The following is a 17,928-nucleotide window of genomic DNA, read 5'->3' as shown; positions in this document are numbered from 1 at the left end:
ACCTGTTAAGTTACAATGGCAGATAAATACTAATGTGTTATTTTTATTTATCAGCTGCAAATTGAACTTAGGGGGTAAACATTGTTATTTTTTTATATAGTATTATTTGTGTATGTTAGACAGTTTCTGTGTGGATTTCATCAACAGCAATAAAAGTCGTTCAGAGGTTTTGTTTTCTCCTTTTTGCTAATAAAGGGTGGTAGAAAGATATCAAAAATGTCAAAAAAAAACATAATTAGAATATTTATATTCTAAGATTAAACTAAAATAGTTTTAGCTGGTACACCTTAGCTCATTTAAACAGAGCTTGCCTACATTTTTCTAAAGAACAACTGGTATCTATTTATGTCAATATTAAAGTTGATGTCATGATGACTTTGTTGACAGCTCCTCTACTACAGCTTCAGTCGTCTTGTTATTTAATTTAGTATCACTTCCTTTTATCTTTGATAGAAACACTTTCATATTACCTTTGGTAGGTATAACAAATGTTCGATAAATACACACTGAGTACTGACAGAGCAGAAGCAGATACACAACAACAAAAAACAAAACTCCAACTACTTTGAAATCAACTGTGAAGAGATTTCTTTGACAGCCTTTGACATAGATTTGTTTTCATGTTTAAACTCTGAAATCACTAATGGCAGACCACTGTGGCTATGTCGCATGACAGGAAACAGGTGGGGTAGCAAGAGAACATGCTGTTACTGTCTAGCACTATGTGATGTTAATGGGACACCAAGGAGCCAGTCTGCAAGATCTGTGAGCATTAACAACAAGTCCCTTAACTACAGCGCAGCAACAACCACAGCACTGAAATCCTGCAAGGTGCAGGTCTGTACCAGCAACACGTTGCTGGGTAGAACTGAGGTATGTCAAGCAAGATGTTCTTAAACAAGACAATAGTCTTTGGGTTAGAGGGCAATCTTTATCATAGTACAGAAGCACATTATTGCACCAAAGTGAAATGGTGTATTTAGAAAAAACTTGAATTTTTCATCTTTAATTGTTAATGAGTAAAAGCTATCTCCATTTTGTTTCTGTAACTGATTTTGTGCTTTTCTAAATATCTTTCTAAACTGGATAAAGATCCAAATAACAAATACAACTCAGACTGGACATATTTGTTTGGTGAAAGAAGCTATTAAAAACAAAGACATTGGGAGAGTAAGCTATATATAAATGTGCTCCACTGAGTTTCAACCTTTTCCCCGGTTGGCCGGTCTTAATTTCAGTGTGCGAGGGCTGGCCCTCCTTAAGTCATACCGGTCCCAACACTTACTCTCCGGCCAAAACACCTACCTGTGACGGTACTTAACTCAAGGAGCTCAAGAAGTAATACAATGTTAACTAATTAAATGATGCATGCAGTATATATAGCCCTTCCTTGTCATGCACATCCTTGTGATGGCCGGCATATGGTGTAATTGTGTATTTCTTCAAACTGTAAAATCCTATTTCTTCATTTGTAAAATCCTTGCAAGAAACTAAATTACAATAAAACTATTTTTTTTTTGTTTAAACCAAACCACAATGTTCCTCTTATTTTTGGAGAACTTATGTTCGAATATTTTTCAAAAATATGTTGCGGTGCATTATGGGGTTTTGCATCTAAAGGCTAACATTTTCCATCTTACGTGCATTGTTGACAGGTTGGGATGTTGCCCAATCTGGCTGTTTAGGATGGCCGTCTATATCTTCAAGTGTACTAATGTGTTTGATATAAATATAGAAATTTGTTTGACAGCAACCAGGTGGCTGTCATGGTGTTAGAATTTTAAGATGGCATCTTTAACTAAAATTCACATCTCTATATGACATATTTGGCAACCAATTAACTCAAAGACATCAACAGAGAGTTTGTGAGGAGGCACAAAGAGTTTGTCCTGAAACTTCTCTGCAAGGGTGTTTTTTCCTTACAGTTTATTATAATGACAATTTTCGGCTGGGTCCTCATGTTAAAGCAACACCTATGTTCATATGTGACATGAATATGGGGCAAGAAAGGAGGCCCTTCTGCACAATTTAAGAATTTTAGTCAGGCTCATAATAAAAGAGCAGTTGAAGGCTGCAGGCGGCAAGATGAGGCACTCTGGTTAAATAACAGGAGAAAGAGGAAAGCTATGGAACTGTATGAAGCTAAAGGATACAAGCTAAATGATGCATTAGAACAAGCTAAAGCTAACCAATGTTACCTTGCTAAAATGGTTGTATACTCATTAAACCCAGTGTACAATGATTAAATGGTTAAAGAAATAAGTTACAATATTCTTGGTGGTTAACATGCAACCAATGCCTCATCTCCCTAGCAAATCCTTCACGACCTTCTATCATTCCGTTCATACTCAGTAAGATTGGAACCGCTTCCAAGCAGGTAGAACAAATACTAATGTTCCATTTAGGTTACAAAGGAAAAATCCTAAAAAGCAAGTTCAGCTGTCCCAAAAGGCATTGGATTGGTAATAATAGGACAGGGTGGGTTGTCACAATACAAAACTTCTATCAATGCAGAAGTATATGCATAAAGTTTGTGCATTAGTAAGAAAATCCAATTCTGAAAATAAAAAAAGATTTACATCTATTAAACACACAAAAAAATTTACTAAGCTGTTGAAAAATGTTTTTAAATTCAAGACTTTGTCACTCAATTCCATGAATTTATTGGATGAATAGCACATATAAAGCCTCTTTTGTCCTATTGCATAAATGTGCAATTTGGTCTTATATGGAGCAACAAAAAATGCTGTTTTCTACATTCTACTTTTGCCTCTCTCAGAGTTTTATATTTGCTTAGCTATGATTTCCAAGTTACAAACACATTGGCACACATGGTTTCTGTGGATAATCAAGAGCATTTGTTTATTCACTGAACAGTTTGAAGAGCATTCAGGATAATTTTCCTTTGAGAAAAGAAAATTCCCTTCATGTTTCAGCTGTTTAGCTGTTGATTAGATGTGAAGCTGGATCATTTTGAGGCTCGGTGCCCTGGTACCAATGGTAGGTGTCTTAAAGAGTCTCAAGATGCATGATAACACTGCCATCAAAATGTTTGGAGGTTTTTCTCTGACCATGAAACCTTTCTCCAGAGATCTATTGTTTTGTCAATGGAAGCGAAGAAATGTCAGTGAAGCTTCAGGATAGTTTGTTTTGGAGCTGGTGCCTCTTATTTGTTGGCACTGAGTTCATGTTTATTTTCCACTAATTTTATTGTACATGGTGACAATGTTATAGTATCTCTCGGTCAATGATACACTAAGGCCTTATGATCCTGGTAACTGTACAACCTGTTCAAATTATGGCAAAGGTGACTTATCATAAAAGCACTCGCTATTTTTTCTTTTACAAAACAAACTAAAGTAACTTGGCCTGAGCCTCAACCTAGTTGAAAATGCTCAGGCAATTATTAAAAGCTATCCAAAGAAGCAAACCTTTATAAATGACCTCTACTACTGTACTTTCCAATGAGTAATCAAATAGGCTTGAAAGGCATGTCTTCAGGGTATGACTAGCTAAACGTATTTGTCAAAACTTTAATAGGGGTATATATGTAACTAAAGCATATGTACTTTCTGCGGAGGATGATGAGAGCCCACTTGCCCCCACCCATCCTAACGACCTTCTACAGAAGCACCATAGAGAGCGTTCTGACCAGCTGTCTCACTGTGTGGCGTGGAGGCTGCAAAGCCACAGATTGGAAGAAGCTGAGAAGAGTAGTGAGAACACCGGAGAGGATCATCAGGGCTCCTCTTCCCTCAATTTCATCCCAGCGCTGCATGGCCGAACCCATAAAATCATCAATGACCCTTCACACCTCCACTATTGACTGTTCTCCCTGCTGCCCTCTGGGAAGAGGCTTCGTAGCATTTAATAAAGGTCCAGCAGATTCCGAAACAACTTATTTTCCAATGCTATGAGATTGCTGAATGTTGAAAAAAAACTCTAAATCATGTCACAGACATCAGGCATCAAACTGACCATATCAATTTGTTCTTTCGCACCATGTTTTTTCTCCCACACTGTTTACATTTGATCACTGCTGCACATTAAGGAAATGGAAATGTCATGGGAGCCGTACAAAACGAAATTTAATTTTGTATAAACTCTGTGTATACAAAAAAAGGCAGACAGTGGCGTTGGATGTAGGAGTTTGCCCTGAAATCGAAGGGTTGACGGTTCAAGCCCCAACTCCGACCTTCAGTGTCGTTGTGTCCTTGGGCAAGACACTTCACCTGCATTGTCTACTGATGGTGGTCAGAGGGCCCGGTGGCGCCAGTGTACGGCAGCCCCGCTTCTGTCAGTGAGCCCCAGGGCAGCTGTGGCTACAATGTAGCTTGCCACCATCAGTGTGTGAGAATGGGTGAATGAATGTAGTGTAAAGCGCTTTGGTCAAGTCTCCTAACTTGAATAAAGTACATGCCATTTACAAAATGACAATAAATGTTGTCAAGTCTAAGTCTAACTACAGCTACATCTGTTCTGACAATCTAGAAATAACTGTAACGTTTTTACCTTATTTTAATAGTTATCTAGATTGGCTATATGTAAACTTCTAAATGGCCCTAAATGTTTTTTGTCCTTTGCATATTTTCCAACTGTATGTGCAAAAATAAAAAAAACTCTTTGTTTTATCAATGTTTTTCAATGTAGAACTTTATATACTTTTCATATGTATAAGGCAACTGTGGTGGGACGAGTCAGTTTGTGAAAGACCCTAATTTCCAACATTCAGTAGCTTGAGGTCTTAAACAAATGCAATATGACTGAATTAAATCAATATAAAGCTGGGCTAAAAATAATAGACATAAATGTTTGGCAAAAATCTTTTTCTTCTTTGAACGGCTTGGAATATGAGTAGGTATTGAAGTACACATGAAAAAAGCTTTTACCCAAATTGACTTCCAGAGTCACACTGGGTAGCATGAAATATAAATTATTTTCAGTTGAGCCACAAAGGTATATCATCAAAAGAATAGCTTGCTCTTGTCTTTCTACATTTTGGAGATAAATAAATATGTCGAGAAAGATAATTTCCGTACATGTGCAAATATACAGTTGTGTATGAATGTTTACATTAAAGAAGGTCAAATAAATTGAAATTGAAATTGAAAAAAGGAATTATAAATAAAATGCAAGAAAATGTAAATCATGACATTGATTTTAAATATATAAAATGCATATATGAGAAATAATAATTACGGTAAGAGATAAACAAGCCTGGTGGAGCTCTTGAACTAACATTTTGAGAAATCAGGTGCTTTCTGTAATGTTCAATAAATGTTCAGACTTCTGCACCTGTTGACAGGAATGTTGGTTTATATTTTCAAAAACAATATCTTATTTTACTACATTATCATTTAGTAAATTTGTATTTTTCCAATGTTGTGTTATTTGAATTACTAGTGTGGATTTATCATTTTCCTCAATGGTAAGGTATGTAAATTTTCAAGCACCATTGTATTTGACAGGTTGCTTCGTAAAATAATACCTCGCTCAGCTCCTGCCTCATCCCTCCTTTCCATCAGCAGGTAGCGGGGACTTTCAGGGAGGAAAGGTAGGACACACAGCTGCAGCAATGACGGAAATGCCAGGAAAGTGAACAGGTAGTTCCACCTGGACTCCTGCAGTTGGAACATGAACACAAAATTGACATCAAAGCCTCAGAAACAGAAGAGCTACCATGTATTAAACAGACATATAGACATTAATATATTGAAGAACTGCGTATTACAATGGTTACTACTCAACCAAACAAATAAAGTCCAGTTATAACTGGGTTAATAAACTAATGAATAAAATAAAATAAAAACATTCTCACACCTATCAGCACCTAGTTTCAATTTATGATGCATGATTAACAGGGAAATCTACACTACCAAAGACCAAAAATGTGACAGAGTTCTGCAACAACTACGTAATCATATTTCCTGCAAGAGAAACATTAGTGCTGTATTCACCCCATTACATTCTTTTCATTGCTTGTCTGAATGGAGAGACAAGATTTATTATTTTTCCTCCCACACAGCATCATAAGTAAACCATGACCTGTGCATTTTAACACCGACATATACGTACAAATCCAATTTGACTTATGAAAAGTGCTTGCAAATGCAGCGAAAAAAGCCTATCAGTTAGAAATATTACTTTGTCTAACAAAGCCATTAATTATGTTCCTCAGTGATGCCCCTCTGAGACGCTTGATGGAATATAGAGGAAAGAATCTATTGTCTCCAACTGAGAAAGCCTGACGCCTCCGTAGATCCTAATCCTAGGAGATATTCTATACACTTTACTGTTTGTTGATGGTATCTTGGTTAACAGACAAAGAAATGTTTCAGATGCTAAGAGAAAAAAAAAACTTATACCAGAAAGGAATGAAGTACTGTAGCTAAGGTAAACAATTGTTTTTTTGCTCTTCAAGCATTAATATAGGTGTCAATGTGTGGTATCTACACACAGTCTTGGTGCGTTCACTTTGGATGTATTTCCAACAAAAAAGTGGCCACATTCGGGTACTGTCCTTTGCTTGACATAATGCCAGCAATTTGCATGTCACATTACAGCAATTTAAATAGTGGAGACAAACTCCCTTTCTGTCTCTTCACTGTGTCACTGAATCTTAGGAGCTTCAATCTGCTGCTGCCCTGTTTCACTTTAACATTGAACAAGATTTTAATTGAGCGAGTCCCTGTTCTTTATTTGTTATAGAAAACTGAATAAAGCCGTCTGCATTAACATCCCTGGGTTCACCGGACAAATCCAGTTTAGAGAGTAGTCTACCACCGCCAAATCCAGGAGCTGCAACTGGGTGACAATCACTTTGTAGCCGGAATCGGTTCAGTTGGAACGGATCACTGGATCCATTATGTTAACCTTACTTTAAAACAGGGGTCACCAACGCGGTGCCCGCGGGCACCAAGGGGCCCTCAAGGACCACATGGGGTGCCCTCAACACCTTCTGAAAACTCAGCAGTGGGCTAAGTTTGAAATTTTATTTTATTCTGTGACTCTTCTTTTTAATCATTTATAGAGCATATCATCATAATAATCATATAGGGCATTTTAGTATTTATAGAGATTTTAAAATTATAATGTTTAAAGGCAAATTAGAAATTTAAAGTTAACAATAAAAATGTGTTTAATTTGGATAAAGTTTAGGTGAACGCTGACCCCTCTTGTTCATAGGTCAGTATTGGTAGCCCATCCTATGATTCAATAGCCATGAAGTAGCCCTCAGCCTTGAAATGGTTGGTGACCCCTGCTTTAAAATCTATGCAAACTTGTTAAAAATAGAAATGAGAGATCATGCTGGATGCACAACTGATTGACTTACTGTGTTGCTTTACACTCTGCTCCCCTAGAATAAAATGTAAAAATAATTTTGGCAAACTTTACAAAAAGCTCTCTGGGAATAACTTCTCACTGGGCTTGTCCCCTTACAGACCATTCTGCAGTCTTTTTTTCTAGATGTGTTTTCTTTTTATTTAATGTAGATTCCATAATATTTTTCTGTTAAAATGTGATGTTTTGCTTTAAAAGTATTATGCAAAGCTTGGTCAAGACATGGGGCATTGGGGTTGTTCAGTGACAATTATTGCAGCTTTGCTCTGTTCGCATTGAGGAAAGGAACATTGAACTTCTTTTACATTTTTATGATTTTACCCAATCAAATGTGGGACATGCTTCGGTTTGTGAGACAGTGGAACAGAGGTAAAAATTGTTGTACTGCCCTGGATAAATTTGACATTTGGTCACCCTGACACCAAGTCTCTAACTCTTAATACTTAATTTTTATGGGTTGACTCAATTTAAATATTTCAAGTCATCAGCCAGGACATACTGATGAATGCACAGCTATTGGTACTCACTTTCACAGGAGTTTTATGACTCTACTCAGAGAACAACTCTGGAAGTTATTATTTTTGAAAGGGATTTATAGCCTTATACTATGTTGTATGTTGTAAACTGTTGTATACTGAAAAGAGAAGCTATTTGCTTTTTCTGGCAATAATGAGTCTTGTTCAAATAATGTAAAACCCAGCATGCTTTGATAGAGAAAATGAAAACACCAGGTGAGCCACATCTGCTCTGTATCCAATTATTGTAGGTTAAGTGTGTTTTTCTTTTCACATTGGGTCAATCTTAATTAAAGCACATTGTAAGCTTCTGTTTTTTTAAGTCTGCTTTGTGACAAACCTATTTAAGCTTTACCATGCCACGCTGAGATACAGATTCCCCCTCATCAGTAGCTGCAAATCTCTGCAGTTCTTTCCATCTTGGCCTAGCCTGATACCTGGAAAATGAACATTTCTCAGGAGCTATTCTATTAATGGCTAGAGAGCCAAACACTGTAGAATGTCCACAAGGTAAGAGCCTGGTTAGTAAATGCCTTTGGAAGACCTTATTTAGGCATCTGCTAGGATCAGAAGAAAAGCCTATCATCCATCTGCCTGCAGCTGTTTGTGATGAATGTCACCTTCTCCATAAGCCTATTTTGCTGATGGTCTGTCAGAAGAGCAAAATGACAGTTGGGCCTTGCAGATGTGTGATGCCACTCTTATTTGGAGAAAAATGTGTTAGGATTCACAGAGAATGATGGGGGATCAGATATTTTGTTATTGTTAATTACAGGGCAGATGCATAAAGGAATTTCAGATTTAAAATAGAGCATTTCTGCTAATGGACAAGGAGATTAAATGCTGACTGTCTCTGGTCAGTCATCCAACAACTTTGACCCTGTTGCTGTTACAATTACAAAAAGTAATTCAATTGTCTTTATTATATTAGTGTCAAAGTGCTAGAATGGAAATACGGTATGGAGTTTTTTAATGTGAGTTAAGCCATATTTGTCAACAACTGTGCAATTTCTGGCAACATGTGGTGGTAGGATAATGGTCTTGATATATATGAAGCACCCTTGAAATTGATCTGAGCTTCTTATAGCACTTTACAAAGCCTTCATCAGGTATCACCCCAAAAAATGCACATAAACAAAATGACTATAACTGAAGCCCTTTTTAGATAAATTGTGATCAGTCCTAGGCTAGTTCAGTTGTTTAAAATAGTTTATTTTTGTTTTGCCCTGTGAGATCGCCACTTTTGAAACTAGTGAAGCCTCCCCCATTAAACATTCATTGATCCCATGTTGGTCTGGTGAATAAAGAGCTAATCCAACACTTTAAATGCAAAATTATAAGTCCCGCAATAATAGTAGTATTCAGGTAAAACCACTTTATTTTTTACAAATGTCTTTCACTAACTTTTTCCTTCTCTGTATTGTAAATGCTCAGTGTGATAAATTCTAAAGATTCAAAATTCCCACAAAAATTACCTGTTTTGCAAGATTATAGTACATTTTAGCACACAGATGTTTAGAACATCTGGTTAAAAATAAATGTTTTGTTCAATATTTCAGTTCCATAAATCTAACTTAGATATAGGTGATTCAAGTTTGCATAAAAGTGAATAAATATTGCTTCCATTCATGCATTTGCATTTCAGAAAGCTTCCAGAGGTGTTAAATAGTTGAAGCAGATTTGCGCGTCAAAAAGTGGTAGATTCATTTCAATTGAGAATGTAGATTTGGAAAGTATGTAAACACAGACAAATCATCAGAAATAGTAGCTCAGGAAAGCCCCTGTTCCTGTTCAGAATGATATATCTTTCTACATCCAACAACTTTAGGTTCAGTCACACAGGAATATTTTCAATATCCTTCCAAGTGTAAAATCAAGTCCACTGACTATCTAACATAAAATTAATAAGATTTTCTCAATAAAACTACTAATCAACCCTTTTTTTCTATTTGCTCAACTCTCTAAAGCTATTGACTGATGTAATGGAGAACACAGGGTATAAATAAAGCTCATTAAGGCTCCTAAACGGAACTTTTGTCTTTTTCTGAAGCATGCTGACAGCCTGGGAACCCCATGGGCAATTAGTGACAGATTGGCTAAAGGCCTGCTCCTGCAAAACCTAAATAAACATGCTCCTCTACTGGGAGAAGGTCAGACGCTGAACATCAAGGTTACTTTAATTATCATTTGTCATGGCTTATCACAATTTCACACTCGACAACAAATGACATCTTGGACCAGCTCCCATTAGCAGACACTGTCATCGGGAGGAAACCTGATGGAGTCTCCATAAAGGCCAGCACGAAGCATGTCAATGCATTCATCACACATCATCCCTTGCGTAACAGCTAGAATGAAATGGGGGGGGAGCATGTTGCACAATAAATCAACAGCAAAAACGAGCATGCAACATCTATATTATATTTACGAAGGTTGCGGTTGAAACAATAAGTTTGTAAATATTTTTAAATATATATTTAAAATGATTCCCTTCTTTTGCTATAAGTCAGACCTTGAATGAATCTGTAAATTAGCTTAATCAGTCTCGAAATTGTTTCAAAACTTTAAACTTTAAAACACACAGTCCTTAGTGTTGCCCTATGATTGAACGGTGACTTGATCAGTATCTACAAAGCCTCATGCCTTATGACTAGTGCACACCATAGGCCCCCAGTCTCCCTCCAACATTGCAAGAATAAGCAGGTATAAAAAATGGATAATTATAGAGTTTTAAAAAATACTCTACATGGAGACCATTTCTGTTCAGGAAACATCCTTGGATAAAAATGCAGCAGCTTTTCCTTCCCCAGAGAAAGCTCCACAGCAAATTAATTTGAAAAATCTGCTCTGTAGATATAGAGATAATTCACATCCATCAGGCCATCTGGATGGGCACTGGTTTATTGGCGTATTGTAAAAATGGGGTTTTATCCAAGATTCACTGGACGGAAAAGATGTTTGTCACTCCTATTTCTAAATGCTGGAAGAGTACAAATGTGAAGTTGTAGGTTTGCATTGTGTACATTAGTGACAAAGTTTAAACGTCACACAAAACATTAAGCAGAAAAGGGCTTTAAAGTCTTTGAATTGTGTTTTCACATGACATCTCTACATAAATACAAAACCAACATAAAATACTTAAATTTCAGAATTTACAGAAGAACACACATCAGATTTCTGGATATTTGTTCAGAGTCTTAATGTAAACAATATTTTTTCATGTGAGAGAGTTCACTCTATGTTGTAATATGTACATTCGAAGAATTAACGATCTGAACATGCAGTTGCTGCTACAATGCAGACGCTGTCTGTCTGTCATGTTGAAGAGAGAGCTAAGCAAAAATGCAGAGCTCTCAATTTACTGGTCGGTGTATATTCCTACCCTCACCTACGGCCATGAAATCATGACCAAAAGAGCAAGATCCCGGATACAAACCGCCGAACTGAGCTTTCTCTGTAGGGGGGCTGGGCTCTCTCTTAGAGATGAGCTGAGGAGCTTTGTCATTAGCAAGAGGCTTGTTGTAGAGCCGCTTCTCCTCCACATCGAAAGGAACCAGCTTGGGTAGCTCGGACATATTATTTCGGACGCATTCTGGAAACCTCCCTCAAAAGATGTTCCAGGCATGTTCCACTGGGAGAAGGCTAGGAGGACGACCCAGGACAAGATGGAGGGTCTATGTCTCTCAGCTGGCCCAGGAGTCCATTGGGCTTCCTCCAGCAAAGAGCCCTCACAAAGAGCCCTTGCCACTCAGTCCCAAATAAAGCAGAAGATGACGGTTCTGAACATTTTTTATATCATTAGATTGAGGAAGAGGGATCTGATTAAACATAGAGAATTTCCCCATTTTGGGACAAAAAAGGGATTTTCTACTCTATTCTATTTTATTCTAAATAATATTCACAACACTTCCTAAAATGAATAAACTTGAGTTGGCACTGAGTTTGGCTGTTAGTCTTGCATTGGAATATACATTACCATGAGGCTTGTTTCTTAGATTAAAATTACTGTTTAAAAGGTGGCCTTTAAGCAAGGCAACATTTTTGTACAAAAATGTAATGGTCGAACCTTAACTGTTGTGTATTTATTAACTGTAAGAAGAAAATCACCATTATCAATAAAATAAATGACTTGGAATCATCAGCATGAGTACTATCTGGCAGTGTAACAGAATTGTTTTCTTTGTGCCAAGGAGAAGCCCAATAGATATCTCTTTACAAGTGGAGCATTACAGCTTTCGCTAAAACCCTTCACTTGATATTTATATGTTTAACTACTTTTCAATTGCCCCTAAAAAGTCTGGTGCTTTGCAAATCCTGGGTAGAATTTTAATACATTTGTGTACTTTGGTATTTTCACTTTCACAGGGCTTTGGTCCTACACCTTAGAGTTTTTATGTCCAAAACCAAATGTGCGTTTAATAATATTTCAAAGGAACTATCCCTGGTCCTGTAAAGAATGAATTCTAAGCTCTGCCCCTGACTGTTTGTTTCCCCATGAGAAACCCTCCATCTTTCCAAATGCAAAAGACAAAGCAAAATCTTGCTAAATCAGAAGGTAACACACAGCAATGAACTGCTGATACATTTTTTTAAGTTTTCTATCTAGCAGAATTACATTTCGTTTCCAGTCCAAATCTAGTCCGGCAAAGCTCTCCGCCTTGACTAAGTTGTGCCAACATTTACTATTTACTATAGGCTATTTCGCTTTATCTAATTTGTCTGTGTATTCCGTCACATAGACAGTCTGATTGAAAGACTCAAGGAATCCCTGCTACCTGTTATCTGGTGGTAAAGGCTAAGAATAAGAAATATTTTTAAAGTTTTAAATTTTAATTGGATGTAGGTATTATTTTAAACTGTTCCACCATAGGTCATTAGGAAAATATTTAAATGCAGTGACAAGTGCCAGCGGGGAGCAGAAATACCCGCCCCAGTACGGATGCATCCCCCTCGAAAAGAAGGCAAAATCAGAGTATATAACCTTTATGATTTGTTTTCCATAGTGAGCTTAGTTGTGAAGACTTAAAGATGAAGTACTTTAAGTAGGTGACTGTAATATGGTGGATCTAGATTTAAATCACAGTCGCCTTAGGAAGGGTTTGGATAACAACTTGCTGTGGTGACCCCTGAATCATGGCCAATGTCATATCGATTCAAACATATAATCTTTAGTTTCTTTAAGGGAGTATTTAAAAAAAAAAAAGAGGATTGTGTAAACAAGTTTTAATTACCTGTACATTTTCTCTATACTTACTTTTCTAAGTCTAAGGCATATTAAACATGCGACTAAAAAACCCATCACCACCTCCAATCCCCACCCCAGCCCATCCCATTTTAGATAATTTGCTCTTTCTCAGATCTTGTGTGCATTCTTCGTGTGTTTTTCTGATTTCATAATCAAAGAGGCCTGCCGGGGAAGACCTACAGGGAACCACCTATTTTTATGTGATCAAAATAACTTTAACAATTAATCCCTGATTCATCCAAAAGCCCCTAACAGCCTTCAATTTATACATGGATTTACTGAAACCATATATATATTATGAAATATGTTAATATTACATACATAGCAGCTGAGAAAACATATGCAAAAAATCCCATTTCTAAAGTCTCGAGTGGGAACCTTTGTTTTCAATGTGTCTAGCACACCCATCTGATGCACAAGCAGTATCACATGCGTTGGTCCACTGGGGGTACTCAAGCTTGAAATTCTCCTGTCAATGCAACCCATGTTTAAATTGCACTAAATGTTGCATGTTAAATAGCACATGTTAAGCTTTGAAAACCAATGCTTAGTGCATAGATCTACCGCCATAGTTCTGGTGTCAGTTTCAGAAATAGAACTCTATATTCTGTTTATAGCAAATGTTAAACCCTTAAAGGCAAAATGATATATCTTGTTGCAATATATTTTTTGTATCATATAATATATCAAATTGTGCTATAATCAATGTTCATGTGTTGTTCTCACTTCTAAAGCAGTAGTTTTAAAAAAGAGCTGTACGGAATAATGTAGGTTTCTAAAAAACTAAATGATTAAACCGTCAACCAAGTAAATAAACAGTGCATTAAAACACTAGATATGTGTGAGAGTGTGTGAATGAGGGAATGACTGAATTTAGTGGAAAGCGCTTAGGTCAAATCCTCGGACTTGAAAAAGCAAGCACAGACAATTTACCATTTTTATGTGAGCTGCTTTGCTCATGTTTGTTTATTCACTGACTTAGAAAAACATGTTTTTGAATTGAAAATGTTACTTTTGTCATCGTTACAATTCAGAACAGAGGAAGCAGTATTCAAGGCAAGACAGACAGCGGGATTATTCAACATTTTTTTATTTAAAACCAGCGGATCAGAGTAGCAGCAGCAAGGGCGTTTATCACAGGAAACTCTGCAGGAGAGAAACACAGGTTATTTACCATGTTAATCTGGTGGAGGATGATTCTCCATGTGAGTCACTAACCTGGTTTAACAGCTCAATCCGTGCCCAGAGAACAAGGTAGGATCCAGCCAGTGGGCTGCCAACAAGATGCGGCATCCGCCAGTGTCAGAGGCCAGGTCAGGCAAACCGTTCAGATGGGAACAGGCAGGCTCAGTGGTTGACAGGCAGAACAGGTCAGGATAGGGTAATCAGAAACACTAAGGTAATGCTAAAAACACTCTCACCACTGAGATCAGACAGGAACCGACAGGCTCAGTGGTAGTGAGGCAGAACAGGTCAGGATCAGGAAATCAGAAACACCAAGGAACTCTAAAACACTCACCACTGGCTAGAGAGAACAAGAACAATCTTGCTTGATAACTGGATGACAGCACACTAAATAGAGGCAGGAGCAGGTGGATCAGATGAGCAGGGATTAGAAACTGGGCAGAGTTAGACAGGTGAATGGAGTTAAGCTAGTGATAATTGCCAAGATCATAACAATGCAAGGTTTCCATCCCAAAGCAAACACTGATCTGCTATGAGTTATGCATTACACACAGATGAATAAAGTTTTCAGTACTCCAAAAAAGCAAAGAACAAAAGCCTTCTTCTTTCTACTTTGACAATTTTGGCTTTATTTCTTCAGTTTGCCCCTTGGTTACCACTAATCAGGGTTCAAAGTAGATTTAGCCATACTGCGAGAGCGAACCATCACTGTGAAGTGTAAACCGCAGACTATGAATTGAATCTGAGTTTAGCATGCAGCACCCAATCATTCCGCCTTATTTTTACCCATGCCACTGCTGCAATGGTCCATCTATGTTTATGCAGAATGTGCATCGCAGTACACCAGGTGGGCCGCATGACAAAACAAGAGGCAGCTGCATGGCTGATAAAGCTTAGCTTGTATAACAGATTACAGCTAAATGATGCATTTTAAACATTTTTATAAAATTTTTTATTCACTCATCTCTTTAACGAAAACTCACAACCGAGTCGTCATGTTTTCGTCATAAGAGATCCATGTTTAGCTCGTCAGTTTTTGTTATCTTCATGAAAAAAGGAGCGTCAATGATATATTTTCGTCATCGTTCTCGTTGACAAAAACAACACTGTTCTGTGTTTTTTATATATTTTGTGAAACATTTTTTTTCTCTTAGTTAGCCTACACCTAAAATTAATCTTTGTTTCCCAGCAAAAACAATGACACAAACAAACACAATGTTCAAACACAATCAACAAGCATTGCTGCCCTGCCTAGACATTTTTCGTCCCCTTTGACCCACATGTAAAATGTTCTAGATCAACAACTGGGAACATGGCACGTAGAGTCCTTATGTACAAAGATTTCCTCTTGGACTGCCCTCATGTCCTAATGTGTGTCATCCAAATGCATTAAATCCAAGAAAAGCTGCTGCATTCCATCCTCAGCATGTTATTATCTGCATCATATGACACATCTGCTGATATTTCTAACATCAGTGGAGGAAGATATTATTTCTTTGTTCTGTCCACAACAGATTGTGCTTATGCTACTGTCTTTGTTTTGTCCTTTGTCAACAATTGTTTTGCAATCCAGTCTTATGACTTACAGTTCACAATGGTCATGGGTTTAATAATATCATCCTAGGTGGATCAGAGATATAGTAATGGTGGATCAATTTATAAGGGGTTCGGCCATCTGATGGATGAATGAATGGATGGATTGTTCTTGTAATATTTGCTTAAATCCAAGCAAGTTGTGCCTTGACCACAAACTTGTTGTAATAAAAACATCTTAATCTTTAAGGCCCTTTATGCAATACAAGCGTTCCACTGACTGCCTACCTTCACCTTCAAAATGGTGTTACTACTTCCATTTTGAATGAAACTTCATAGTTCCGGCATTTGTGACTGTGCCGTTTACACCTAAACAGTAAGTCTTGCTCACGATAACAGATGCAAATTGCAGTCAAAATTGATTTTGTTCATGTTAGAGCAGGGGCAGAGCAGGTGAAACTTGCTTAATTGTCAGCAGCGACCAGATTTGGTAATTAAATGTCCAACCAGACTGGCCCACTGTCAGGTGCTTTAAAATTGGGAGTGGCTTACTGTAGAGCAGCACTCGCTGCTAGCTAAAGAAAGTAAACTCAAAGAGATCAGAGCTTGCAAATTTTGTGGTTAAATTCTCTGACAATACAGAAAAAAGTCGCTAGATTATTTCGCTTGTTGTTTTTTTGAAAACAGGTAATTGGAGGGGGCTGAAGAGTTGCTACATATAGTGACAAAATGGTTAAATTGGCAACACTGCTGCCCGTGACTGACTGGCAATTTTGTCTGGAGTTTGAGCAAGCTTGAATCTACAACTTATTTCCTCAATGTGAGTGATCTGTAGAACGTCAGTGATTGGTTTAAAAGCTTCAAGCATCACTGGTTGCTATTATTCATTGCTATTAAAGAAATCCAACTCAATAATGAAATATTTGATTTAATAAAGCTAAAATAGGCATTTTTGGGTGTATACTAAGATCATGTTGTCAGACATATATAGAATCATTTAGGGCTATAGGACCCCTTTTGTTTTCTAACTGTCAACTCCATACCAGGGGTCCAACTTTTTTAAAATTCAAGTAAAGAGGTAACTGAAGAGACTAAATATGAATAAAGTAACAGGCTCAGCTGATGTCAGCCCTATATCCCTGAAGGCCTGTGCACAGCAGCTCTTTGAAATTGTACAGCACCCTTTAAAATGTATCCTAACCCAGGAACTTCACAAGACTCAGTTGGAGGTCTTAATAATTACCTTGATCAAAGACTGGTGGACAAAAAGACCACAGTTTGTGAGGCTGAAGGGTCAAGTGTCTAAGCAGGTACACAGCAGCACATGGACACTATAGGGGACAGTTCTCTCCCTATTCCCTTTAACTCTGTACACCTCAGACTTTCAGTGAAAGACAGACAGACTTCTGTCTTGTGGTGAAATACTGGAATGACTATGCAGTTGTCTGGTGTATAAGAAATGGACAATACTGCTGAATGAATAAGCAAAAAAGTCAACAATCAGAAAATATTAAAAGAATAGTCTAGGATGTTCAAGTCGTAGTGAATCATATTTAAATGTCAAATCATTCTGGCTTAAAGATGTATATAAATGTAGCCTTTATCAGACGATATTATCCCAAAATTTAAAAACCCTGGTCATTTTTCGATCATAGCATCTTGATTTATATGTTGCAGCTAATATATGCAACGGTTTAAACAAGAAATAAGAATTATTTATTTCACCATTGAGTTACATCCCAGTGTTAATTGGGATGGACGTCTGTGTCTACGGCAGACGTAGAGCTAACAGAACTGGCAGAATGGGCAAGTAATATTTTGCTTCACCACATTCTATTGGATGATATATTATGCTAACAGAAATCTGTGATATTTTACATTTTTAAGATGATAAGTTAAGTGTTCCTTATAAAAAACACAGTTCAAACACCCAGCTTTCTCTTCAGACGTACTCTGTTTAGGTGGATTCACTATAAAGACCATTATGCCAATTTCCCTTCTGAGAAGTATATATCCCAGATCCAATTCCTGGCTCCATTCCACCGTGTGGTGGAATGGAAACTAATTGGGACTGAAATTCAACATCATGACAGACTGGTGACCATATGA

The 17,928-nt window shown here is 37.3% G+C and overlaps 1 protein-coding gene across 1 annotated transcript in view; it reads right to left on the bottom strand.

Moving 5' to 3' along the window:
• The window catches only part of slc2a9 (solute carrier family 2 (facilitated glucose transporter), member 9), a 92,442-nt gene that overhangs the window by 32,084 nt on the left and 42,430 nt on the right, over window positions 1-17,928 (bottom strand). The window contains exon 7 of the mRNA XM_015401976.1: window positions 5,489-5,621. Within this exon, the coding sequence (XP_015257462.1) occupies window positions 5,489-5,621 (133 nt within the window). The remainder of the gene's footprint in view (window positions 1-5,488; window positions 5,622-17,928) is intronic.

Source organism: Cyprinodon variegatus, unplaced genomic scaffold, assembly GCF_000732505.1.
Source record: "Cyprinodon variegatus isolate N-32 unplaced genomic scaffold, C_variegatus-1.0 Scaffold1280, whole genome shotgun sequence".
Classification (NCBI taxonomy): Eukaryota; Metazoa; Chordata; class Actinopteri; order Cyprinodontiformes; family Cyprinodontidae; genus Cyprinodon; species Cyprinodon variegatus.
Note: the sequence above shows the minus strand (reverse complement) of the source record. Positions and strands in the feature narration are given on the sequence as shown.